The following is a 12,915-nucleotide window of genomic DNA, read 5'->3' on the forward strand; positions in this document are numbered from 1 at the left end:
CACTCTTGGGCATTTACTCCAGAGAAATGAAAAGTTACATTCACACAGAACCTGTGCAAGAATATTCATAGCAGCTTTATTTATAATAGCCCCCAAATGGAAACAGACCAGATATCCTTTAAAAAGCAAGCGAGTGGTTAAACTATGGTACATATACCACAGACTACTACTTAGCAATAGAAAGGAACAAACTATTGATACACATAACAATTTGAATGCATCTCCAGGGAATTATATTAAGTGAAACAACCTAATCTCGAACTGCTCTATACTATATAATTCCATTAATATAACATTTCTGAAATGAAAACATTTTAGAGATGGGTGCAGAAACAAGGTGGGTGTGATTATACTAGTAAAAGGGCAAAACAGGGGACCATTGTGGTGGTGGAACTTTTTAGCATCTTGATTCTGGCAAGATGCACAACCTTTACATGTAATAGAACTCCATAGGTGTAAATATACACGTGCGCGCACACATAAACGAATACAAGTAATTCTGGGAAAATCTGAATAAGATCAGTGATTAAGACAATATAAATATCCTGCTTGTGATAATGTACTCTAGTTTTGCAGATGTTACCATCAGGGAAAACTTGATAAACGATACACAGGATGTCCCTATAGCATTTTTTAGAACAGTACTGAATCTACAATTACCCCCATAAAAATTTCAATTAAAAAACATTTTTTTAAGTTTAGCCTAGGAAGGTAGTTTCCCTGGCGTCTCAGTTTCTTTCAGAGTTGAATTCAAACAGTGTGGCTTGCATGCGGGATACAAATGACTTACACTTGGGACATCAACTGCAGCCTCCCTCATGGCACTGGGCCTGACGTCATTCATTCCCTGCAAGAAATCTTTCAGAGTAATCTTCACCAACGCAGCCACCTTGCTGTCAGGGAGGTTAGGCTGTTTCTTGAGGACTCTCCGGAAGGCATTGAGACCTACAAAGAGAAAAGTAACACAAGATTTATCTTTTACCCCATAAATACAGACTGAACCATTACCATTAAAAATAATAACAACCTAAAACCTCATGCAATTATAGCATTTCTAATGTGTTGTGCTTGTGTGTATATATGGGGGTGGGAGGGTGGAGTAGAATAAGGAAGAATGTGGGGGATAAAGGCGAAACTCCAAGTGTTTAGTTTGGCAGGGAAAATACAACAAACTGATATGAAACAGGAAAAGACAGATACTTTATAATTGTGAAATAAATAGAACAATACACATAAAAAAGACCATAACCGTTCATCAAAATAATCTGTTTGGAGAATTTCCTTTAATAGGATAAAACACTAAAATAATAACCTATCTTTTGCTTCTGAACTTCTTGTCAATATATTCAAACCAGAGCTACAAGTTTGGTAAGGTATTGGCAGAACATCTTAAAGGAAATATCAGTGGCAGGTTGGAAATGTAGCTTTGGAATTCGAGAGGAAGCCAGGCTTCAGTGTTATGTTCTATTATAGGATGGAAGAGACCTGTAAGGGAACACTAGGGGCTGAAGCCCAGGCCTCTCTCTATGTCATTCTGTAAAAACTGAGGTTCAAGGAACCGCTGCTCTGGCTACTTCTGCTGCTGTCAGTAATATTCTGTCCTTTGACTATGACCGGGAATACTGTGTCTCCTGCAAGCACTTGTGAAACTTGTTAGCTTGCAAGTAGGGTAAAAATCTCAGACCCTTCTGCCCTAGCCAGTTTGGCTCGGCGGATAGAGCATCGGCCTGCAAACTGAAGGGTCCTGAGTTCGATTCCAGGCAAGGGCACATGCCCAGGTTGTGGGCTCGATTCCCAGTGGGGGACTTGCAGTAGGCAGCCGATCCATGATTCTCTCTCATCATGGATGTTTCTATCTCTCTCTCCTGCTTCCTTCCTCTCTGAAATCAATAAAAATATATTTTTTAAAAAAAATCTCAGACACTTTATAGCTCTTGACACAAAAATAAAAATTTATGTTAAATTAGATTGTTTTGCTGTCCAACATTCTTTTTAGCTAAATGGTGCAATAGCATAGAAAACTAAATAAAACTTCAGTAATAAGGTGCTGTGTTGTATTCAATATCACCTTGGTGGCCTAAAAGAATATAAGCAGTTTCTTAAAAAATCTCCCATAAATGAAAGTACTCAAAACACCACAAGAATCTTACTGTTCTTCATGTCCCAAGTAACTATATGGCAATACTTGTCAATATTTCTAATGTAGATCAGACACCTTACTTATACCAGTACTGAAATACTAAAAACTGAAACAAGAGAAGTGGTCTAATAATTTTCCAGCCACACTTATGTCATGTAAGCACAAAGTTTGATAATAAAGGAGACCAATTATTTTCACTTGAAGAAGGGGTTTTAAAGGAGAAGAAAATATATGCTTTTTAAAAGGATACATTATAAGTACATGTTTATAAAACAACAAAACCTCTGCACTTTCAAATACAAACTACAGAATTTAAGAGCTCGGCAAAATCTCGAGGTCTGTTAGGATAATAAGAAAACAGCAGTAGTTCCCAGAGGAGACAGAAAAGGCAAAAGATGGAAAAGACTTGAGTTTTCAACAATTAAGAAACAGTAAAGTACAAAGATTGATTCTATGACAAACACAGCACAACTTAACATATCCAAATAATAGGTAAACATATTCACATAAAATATATGAAATATAACATGAAAATTTGTGGGATGCTACTAAAGCTGTACTTACAAGGACAGAGACAGATACAATACACATATTAGGAAAGAAAAATGGATGAAAGTCTAAGAGGTGCTCATCTCAGCTCCTATCAAGGACATCTAACAGTTTAGTGGGGATTAGTGACAGTTTAGGAAAACCCTTGCAGAAATCATTTAGTATATTCCTTTATTTCACAAATGATGAGAGACTACAAGGTATATCCAAGTACAAGAAGTCAGACTTGAAAAATGAGTTGATATTAACTGATAACATGGGACTTAAGGACAAAGAGGCAGCAGAGTATTCCAGGCAGAGAGAACAGCATAAACAAAGGCCTAGAGACAAGAATTAGCTTAACATTTGAGGCTAGGAGGCCCTGTAGAACAAGACAAAACCCCTGTCCTTAAAGAGGTCACTCTTAGAAATATGAAAGGACATGTTTTAAGAACATGTTTTAAATAAACCTAAATCCAACTTTATTAATTTGTTTGTAGATATATGAGAAGATAAAGTATAGTAGACTGCCAGAAAGGAACAAAGAACAATGTGGAAGTTACAGATATGCAAAAGCTGTCAGCCATAGGCCTTCAGATGTTAAATGAATATCAGAGCTTGCAATTTTAAAGATCCCTGGAGCCATCCTATTAATGCAACCAATCCTCCATAGTCCTATACCTGCCAATATCTCAGAAAAACTGCCTCATTGGCCATCAGTCATCTCATTTATTAAATGGAAAGATTAAAATCTATATTGTCAATTATTTTTCAGCTTTAAAATCCTGTGATGCTAAGGTAAAATTATTGGACATCAACCATTCCTCACAAAGACATATTAGAATTTATGCCAAGAAATTAAATATTTAAAAATACACATATTTTTATAAAGCAGAAGTAAACAATTAACCAGAGAAGCAAATGGACACATGTACATGATCAAGGAATATAGCTTAAAGCAGTGGTTCTCAACCTTCCTAACGTCGTGACCCTTTAATACAGTTCCTCATGTTGTGGTGACCCCCAATTTCATTGTTGCAAATTGAACATAATTAAAGCATAGTGATTAATCACAAAAACAATATGTAATTATATATGTGTTTTCCGATGGTCTTAGGCGAACCCTGTAAAAGGGTCGTTTGACCCCCAAAGGGGTCACGACTCACAGGTTGAGAACCGCTGGCTTAGAGCAAGCAATCTATGACATTTCCTTCCCTTGCTAAGTTTAAAATTAGTTTTTAAAATGTAAACAAAAACAGAAGCAAACTTCACTGTTCTTAAAAAAATTTTTTTAAAAAAAACAGGTGTAACTAATTAAACAATAACTGTGTCATTTTGTCTTCATTATTTTATTTTCCAATGCTCTCAAAGCTGAGAATAGAAAACAAGATGCAATGAAGAGAAGAAAAGGCAAAATGCCCCAGGCAAGCCTAATGCCAACACAGTCCTTCCAGTGTATGAGGCATTCCCTCTCAAGCACCACATCACCATTCAGATATAATCATTTCAGGACAAAAGCAACTACTCTAAATTATGCTCTTCAATATTATATGCTCCAGATTCAATCAACAAACATCATGTAGCCACACAAATATGGAATCCCATAATTTTACACTCAATACTTGCTAAATTATGTTATGTTTGAAAGTGCAATAAAGTTTCTTTATTACAAACTAATAATGAACTTCACGAGAAACCAAGATGGCGGCATAGGTAAACACCGGAGTTTGCTGCCTCAAACAACCACTTCAAAAATACAACTAAAAGACGGAACGGACATCATCCAGAACCACAGGAAGGCTGGCTGAGTGGAAATTCTACAACTAGAAGGAAAGAGAAAAGCATACTGAGACTCAGAGGAGGCCCAGTGCGGAAGTAAAATACTAAGGTGCAGAGGCGCATGTGGAGAGGGCTGGCGGCTGAGGAAATGGTTGTCGTTTTCAATCAGGAGGGAGTCTCAGGCTCTGAGCTCCAGTTCCGGGCGAGTCTCTGGGGACCCAGACTCATATGGGAGAAGCGGGACTGTCTGGCATCGGTCAGAACTCGAGGGCAGCTTTCTCTCGGAGGGGCTTGCAGCAATTACCAAGACATTGAGAAGCGGAGCCTCTGAGGGCAGCCATAACTGCTAGCCCCGCCCTGTTGATCCCCAGGGACCTGCCCCGCCCAAGCCCTGCAGGGAGGCTTTTGCTGGATCGCCTAAGGCAAAGGCTAGATTAGCACCTCCCTAGAGATCCAGGAGCCAGTGTACCCAGAGGTCAGAGTGGGACCATCCAGTTTGCAGCTCCGTGGAAACATAAAGGACACACTCAAGGGGCAGACTCAGTGAGCACCAAAGCCCCATTGAAGCAAGTCTTGCCCCAGAGGGGTGTCTCCAGCACAGAAGTTCTCCCACTGCAGACATAGCTGCTTCTCACAGCCAATTGACCTGGAGGTCAATTCCTCCCAGTGATACAACAATCAAGGCTTAACTACAACAAGACTGTGCACAAAGACCACAAGGGGGTGCACCAAGTGTGTCCTCCTCAGGTAACTGGGGAGGCTGAACCACTGGGCCCTAGAGGACACTTAGCACAGAAAACCACTTTATCAACACAGGGAAGCATAAAAAAATGCGGAGACAAAGAAAAAGGACACAAATGACCAAAATGGAGGAAAGCAAACTACTGGATATAGAGTTCAAAACCACACTTTTAAGGTTTTTCAAGCATTTTCTAGAAACTGCCGATAAACTTAATGAGACCTACAAGAAATCTAATGAGACCCTCGAAGTTGTGAAAAAGGACCAACTAGAAATTAAGCATACACTGACTGAAATAAAGAATATTATACAGACTCCCAACAGCAGACCAGAGGATCGCAAGAATCAAGTCAAAGATTTGAAATACGAAGAAGCAAAAAACACCCAACCGGAAAAGCAAAATGAAAAAAGAATCCAAAAATACGAAGATAGTGTAAGGAGCCTCTGGGACAGCTTCAAGCGAACCAACATCCGAATTATAGGGGTGCCAGAAGAAGAGAGAGAGCAAGATATTGAAAACCTATTTGAAGAAATAATGACAGAAAACTTCCCCTACCTGGTGAAAGAAATAGACTTACAAGTCCAGGAAGCGCAGAGAACCCCAAACAAAAGAAATCCAAAGAGGACCACATCAAGACACATCATAATTAAAATGCCAAGAGCAAAAGACAAAGATAGAATCTTAAAAGCAGCAAGAGAAAGAAACACAGTTATCTACAAGGGAATACCCATACGACTGTCAGCTGATTTCTCAACAGAAACTTTGCAGGCCAGAAGGGAATGGCAAGAAATAGTCAAAGTGATGAATGCCAAGAACCTACAACCAAGATTACTTTATCCAGCAAAGCTATCATTCAGAATTGAAGGTCAGATAAAGAGCTGCACAGACAAGAAAAAGCTAAAGGAGTTCATCACCACCAAACCAGTATTATATGAAATGCTGAAAGGTATCCTTTAAGAAGAGGAAGAAGAAGAAAAAGGTAAAGATACAAATTATGAACAACAAATACACATCTATCCACAAGTGAATCTGAAAATCAAGTGAATAATCTGATGAACAGAATGAACTAGTGATTATACTAGAATCAGGGGCATAGAAAGGGAGTGGACTGACTATTCTTGGGGGGAAGGAGTGAAGGAGATGCAGGAAGAGACTGGACAAAAATCGTGCACCTATGGATGAGGACAGTGGGTGGGGAGTGAGGGAGGAGGGTGGGGTGGGAACTGGGTGGAGGGGAATTATGGGGGGTAAAAATAGGAACAAATGTAATAATCTGAACAATAAAGATTTAATTAATAATAAAAAAATATTGAACTTCAACTGATTCCAGAAATAACACTTTTTTAGAATTACTGCCTACCCTACGATACTTAATTATATCAAGAAGAAACAGGAAACATGGGCATCTGGATCTCAGATTTGAATTATAAAAGTTGAGCATAAAATTTCCTAATAATATACTCAACAACATCAAGTCTACAAGCAAGTATAATAAAATCTAAGGCTCCCTTTGAAATTGTACTTTCCTCAAAATTTCAGAACTCCAGGAAATTTCTGTTTTATCTGGAGTCTTTATTCTCCTTCAACTCTGTATGAAGTATAGAGAAGGTGATAAGTATAACTAGATATGTCACTGGAAGAGTTCCATTTTTCACTGCTCCTTCACAGAAAAGAAACAAGTACAAAACCCTTAAAGAGGGCACTAAAAGCTCTTGCTTTTTACACATTAAAAGTCACTGGTGTAACCTCAAGCAATCACAGGAGCCAGGTCTGTTCTGAATCCCCACCACTTTCAAGAGTTGCTTTTAAACGTAATGGTGCACTTGCTAGAAAGCACACTAGTCTCAGGACATGAATCTTGGCCAAGACGCCCCAGACAGCTTGAGCCTGGATAGATCTGTAGTCTGTCCTCATCTGTGAAAAGGAATGTACTATATGATTTTTGAGGGTAGAAAGTTCAAAAACATCAGGATTAACTTACTTTGTCAACTTCAACAAATTTCCTAAAAATATAACTTTTAGCTTCAAATTTTTAATATCAATTTATTTTCTTACCTGTTTTACCAACATTATTAACATGCTGAGTTTAAAAAAAAAAATAGTTGATTATAGCACAATTCTTATGCCAAGAAAGGTTAAAGATCTACAACTTGGTGTACCAGAGCATTGCCCAGGTGAGAGGAACTAAGAAAATAATGAAGGAATATAGTCTGATTTTGAAAAGGAGGGCAGGCCAACTATGTTTATTCCTTTATATAAAAGGTAAAAAGAAAAACTTCTAAATAATAACTCACCATTAAAACTAAAAAGTAATTGACAATCACTATCAGTTTCCACAACTTTCAATCATTCCTCAATTTATTGCCATCTAGCAGCAAGTCAAGGACTAGACTAGAACTACTCTCTGAAGGCAACCCATGATCTCCCACTCAATGTCACTGTGGTCTCTAATACTGTGAATTCTCACTCCACTACTTATTTCCTAAGTGATCTTGGGAAAGTTCCTTAACTTCTCTGACCTAAGTTTCATCATCTATAACATGAAATCTTATAAGGAGGCTGTAAGAAATGCATTAATGCATGTTAGGAACTTCCAACAGTGGCTGATACATTGCAAATACTCCATCAGTGGTAACTAATACTACATTATTTTTAATTACTTCCTCCCTGAATTCTCCCCCCATTTCATAAGTCACCCCTTTCATAGTTATCTTCCCATCTCTCTAGCCCAGCGGTTCTCAACCTGTGGGTCGCAACCTTCGGAAAACACATATCGCATATCAGATATTTACATTACGATTCATAACAGTAGCAAAATTACAGTTATGAAGTAGCAACGAAAATAATTTTATGGTTGGGGGTCACCACAACATGAGGAACTGTATGAAAGGGTCGCGGCATTAGGAAGTTTGAGAACCACTGCTCTAGCCACTTCTCAGTCTCCATATTAGATCTTCTCTAACAGCCCAGCCTTTGATGGTGGTGCCCCACCTTCTCTCATTAGCACTGTAAACTTTCCCCTACCATTCAGCAATACCCAACACACTGTACTATAATTACCTGTCACACCCAGCATTTCCCTGTGCATCAAGGCCTCTAAAAGGAGAGATCCAGACTGTCTTACTATTCACTGAGGTAGCCCCAGCACCCAGTGCAGGGCCTGGCTCAACAAATGAATGGATGACTAAACTCTATTCTTTCTAAGTGATTTCATTCACCATCTCATTGCTGCCAACTCCCAAATCCTTATCTCTAACCAAGACTCTGCTGTCTCTAAAACCTGCAATTCAAAGGCCTGCAGCATAGACTAGAAAGAATAGAGGAGTGGGAGGTGGGATAGAGAATAATGCATAGTCTAGAAAAGAACAATGAGTAGTTAAAAATAATTTTTTTAATTTTTAAGAGCTCAAATTCTGAATAAATTTTGAAAATACAGCTGATAGGATTTGACAAAGGAAAAGAGGAATCAAGAATAACGCTTAGAAATAACTTTTATTTAGATACACTGATTTTAGTTTTTTATTGTTTTAATTAGATAGAAAACCTTTCAAGTTTTATACTTAACCAGTCTTGGCAAGACAACTCAAAAAATTTTCCACTAGCAAAGTAAATGGTACATAGCACTTAGAGCTTAAATAGAATCAAACTTACCTATTTTATCTAAACAAACCACTCAGCACCAAGTCATTTCAAATGAACAGCAAAAGTAATACTAAGATACCCAATTCACTGACAAAAAAAAAAAAAATCCATCTCTTACATAATATCCATAATATTTATGCAGTAGGAAAAATCCTAACACCACATATATAACTATATTTCAGAATTATAAAATTGAGGAGAAAATGCATTGTTTCATAAGATACTAGAAGCCTGGTGCACAGATTCGTGCACCAGTGGGGTCCCTCAGCCTGGCCTGTGGGATCAGGCCAAAACTGGCTCTCCGACATCCCTTGAGGGATCCCGGATTGCAAGAGGGTGTGGGCCAGGCCAAGGGACCCCACCAGTGCACAAATATGTGCACCAGGCCTCTAGTCTATAAGCCTAAGTGCAGGTCCCTCAGCCTGGCCTGCGGGAAATCGGGCTGAAACCGGCTTTCTGACATCCCCGGAGGAGTCCTGGGTTGCGAGAGGGCACAGGCTAGGCAGAAGGACCCCACTGGTGCATGAATCCGTGCACCAGGCCTCTAGTCTATAATAAAAGTGTTATATGCTAATTAAACCGGACATCCAGACGTCCTTGCAGACAACCTTCCAAACGAAGTCGGAGCTGCAAGGGAAGCTCGGGTCCTGGATGCCTGCTGGTGGCCAGAGGGAAGGCTGGGTCCTGGGTGCCAGAGGAAAGGCGGTGCCAGCAGCAGGGGGAAGGCTTACTCTTGCATGAATTTCGTGCATCGGGGCTCTAGTATGCATATAAGATCTTTGGCTAACCTTTTCCCGCCCTCCCTTCTCCCCCTCCCCCTTCCCTCTGAGATTCATCAATCTGTTCAATGTTTCCATGCCTGTGGTTTCTGCTCCTGCATTGAGTGTCTGCCCCCTGGTGGTCATTGCATGTCATAGCTACCGGAAGGTCAGCCGGCCAGCCAGTCACTTAGGTGTTTATATATATATACTAGGGGCCCGGTGCACGAAATTCGTGCACTGGGTGTGTGTGTGGGGGGGAGTGTCCCTCAGCCCAGCCTGCCCCCTCTCACATACTGGGAGCCCTCAGGCGTTGACCCCCATCACCCTCCAATCGCAGGATCGGCCCCTTGCCCAGGCCTGACGCCTCTGGCCTAGGCGTCCGGCCCGGGCAGCGGGGACCCGCAGTTGCAGCGGCCCCGCGATCATGGGCTTCACTTTAGGCCCAGGCAAGGGACCCCTAGCTCCTGGGACTGCCAGCTTCGACCGTGCCCAGCTCCCATCGCTGGCTCCACCCCTACTTCCTGCTATCACTGGCCAGGGCGGCAAAGGCACCTGATTCTCCGATCATGGCTGGGGGGCAGGGCAAAGGCGGCCCCAGGGCCGCCTTTGCCCTGCCCCCCAGCTCTTAGCTCCCCCCTGGGTTTCCGATCACTGTCAGTGGCAGGGGACTTCTTCCTGCTTTCCCTTTCACCTCCCTGCATTGTGCCTACATATGCAAATTAACCGCCATCTTGTTGGCAGTTAACTGCCAATCTTAGTTGGCAGTTAATTTGCATATAGCCCTGATTAGCCAATGAAAAGGGTAGCTCGTACGCCAATTACCATTTTTCTCTTTTATTAGTGTTGATAGATCGTAGTACATAATTACTGGTTACTTATCCAGCTACAACAATGAATGAAGACATACTCCCTTATAAAACATATAAATTTAGTTTTGTTGCTCTATTGTAGGCCTACAGTGGACTCATGTGCAATGAGGAAAGCAGGGAAGGGGAGAGACTGTGACTCTGATTGATTCAGCAAGAAAATCTGTCAGGGAGGCACCCCCCAAAAAAGCCACATCTACCTCTAGCCTGCATATTCTTATTGATGGGCAAGATCTTCACTGATCCAGATTCAGTAAAAATCACTACTCTAGCAAGGCAAAGAATTCTGCCAGATTTCCCCAATGTCTCTTGTACCAAAATAACCATGAATACTTCATAAAATACCAGGAATACTGCCAAAATTCAAATAAGCTTCTACCAGAGAAATGTATAAATACACATAATATGAAACTCTTTTTTTTTTTTTTTTTAGAGAAAAGGTCCTACTTACCAAGGGCCTGAATGAATGACATCTGCTGCCAGACTTTTTTTGAAACCTCAAAGAATTCTTAAAAATATATGTTATCCCTATTTAGCAGGTGAGGAAACATAGTTCGAGGTTAAATGATGCCCTAGCTGGTTTGGCTTGGTGGATAGTGTTGGCCTGTGGACTAAAGGGTCAAGGGCACTCTCCCCCCACTTCTGCCCTATCTAAAGATCAATGAAAAAATATCCTCGAGTGAGGATTAAGAACAACAAAAAGAGGTTAAATGGCTTGCCCAAAGATTCTCAGCTAGCTGATAAAGGCAGCTAGCATGTGAACCTACACCAGTGATGGCGAACCTATGACACGCGTGTCAGAGGTGACACCCAAACTCATTTTTTTGGTTGATTTTTCTTTGTTAAATGGCATTTAAATATACAAAATAAATATCAAACATATAAATCTTTGTTTTACTATGGTTGCAAATATCAAAAAATTTCTATATGTGACACGGCAGCAGAGTTAAGTTAGGGTTTTTCAAAATGCTGACACGCAGAGCTCAAATGGTTCGCCATCACCGACCTACACCATAAGCTTTCCACTAAACCCCACTATATTCCTGGATTTTATTTAAAATACTGAATTTTCACAGAATCAATATTTTAATTCTTAGAAAACACCACTGGAAGAATTCCAAACATGGTGGGAAAGGTTAGAAAGAGAACCTTGGTGGAAAATGTTAGAAAGAGAAACTTTCATAAGAGTTAAGTACTTTGTACATAGTAGATCCACCATAAATTCCCCTTAAAATAAGTGAGTAATGGGTGGGAGGGAGGACTAACAGCTATAAATATCTCAGAACTCTGGTATAAGACAGGTAAAAGTTTCCATTCAAGAAATGTCTGCAGTCATTAGGTTTAATATTGTTACTGGACCTGTTTAAGTGTAATAATGATAAAATCATTGTTTAAATATGAGTTTTCATTCTTCCTGTTTGGTGATGCTGTCTTATAAAGGCCAAGTATTTGGTATGAACATGATGAAATGATGTGTAATCAACAAGGATGCTAAAGATGAAATTCTTAGAGTAGTGAAGCAAATACTTCCTTTCTCTGCAAACAAAATGTCTGAATCCACCTCTTGAAAAAAACAGCTCTATTTATACTCACTCTCCTGAAATGGCACAGGCAGCCTTAGAAGGGACAAGTTTATAATAAATCCCTGTATTTGGACAACACTGTTGCTAAGCATCTTCAAACATTCAGCAGAGTTTATATAATTCATGTCTCTGCTACATAATTAACATTTCATGCTTTCCAAAAAGTGTAGTATGCTTATCTAGGTTGATAATTTAAAACATTATAAATTTTGAGAGAATTAATAAAAGGCTATGTAACTAATTCATTAGAAAGGCAGCCTAATCCCAGGAGGAACACAAACACAGACATTCAATGTCAGGATGTGTCAGAGTTGAGCTTGTAAACAGCTTGTGAGATAAAACACTTCAAAATGCAGCTGCTTTCTACTTAAAAAGGTGAGCTACAACACATTAGGCTTTTGGACAAGTCACGACATATAAAACTATGCTCTAGTGCAAAAGTTAATAATAAAGGAAACATAACATTTGAAAATAAGTTTCACACCCAACTGTCAACATTACCTTTATATCTACTCAGATAAGAGATCCCAATGTTGAAAGCAACTCTACTGTAGCATTTCCAACTTTCATATCATTATTGAGACAAAGGTAAAAGCTAGGGAAACTATTTAGTAACACTGAAAAGAAGAGAAAGTTGAGAGTAAGCACATTGCAAGAGGCAGTGTCTCTCTTCCAGGCTATGGAGGAAGGTGTGAAAAAGCTTGCACACACAAACATATACCAACCACAGGGAGTCTGACCTTTTGTACTGTCTTCCTGCAAACAACCTTTACATTACAAAAATAATCAGGAACATAGTTCACGTGGATTTTGTGAAACTTGGAATCACTTCACTGTATGTGATTGCCAGGCATCGGTGCACCACATTTTTTTGTT

General features: G+C 39.8%; 1 protein-coding gene across 4 annotated transcripts in view; it reads right to left on the reverse strand.

Moving 5' to 3' along the window:
• AFG2A (AFG2 AAA ATPase homolog A) overlaps positions 1-12,915 on the reverse strand; it is a 276,000-nt gene that overhangs the window by 230,460 nt on the left and 32,625 nt on the right. For all 4 annotated transcript variants that reach the window (XR_009453050.1, XM_059698095.1, XM_059698094.1 and 1 more), the window contains one exon: positions 791-945. Coding sequence is in view for 3 of the 4 variants with exons in the window: in XM_059698095.1 (XP_059554078.1) it covers positions 791-945 (155 nt within the window). In the remaining variant the exon portion in view is untranslated. The remainder of the gene's footprint in view (positions 1-790; positions 946-12,915) is intronic.

The sequence above is a fragment of the Myotis daubentonii genome, chromosome 5 (assembly GCF_963259705.1).
Source record: "Myotis daubentonii chromosome 5, mMyoDau2.1, whole genome shotgun sequence".
NCBI classification, from domain to species: Eukaryota; Metazoa; Chordata; class Mammalia; order Chiroptera; family Vespertilionidae; genus Myotis; species Myotis daubentonii.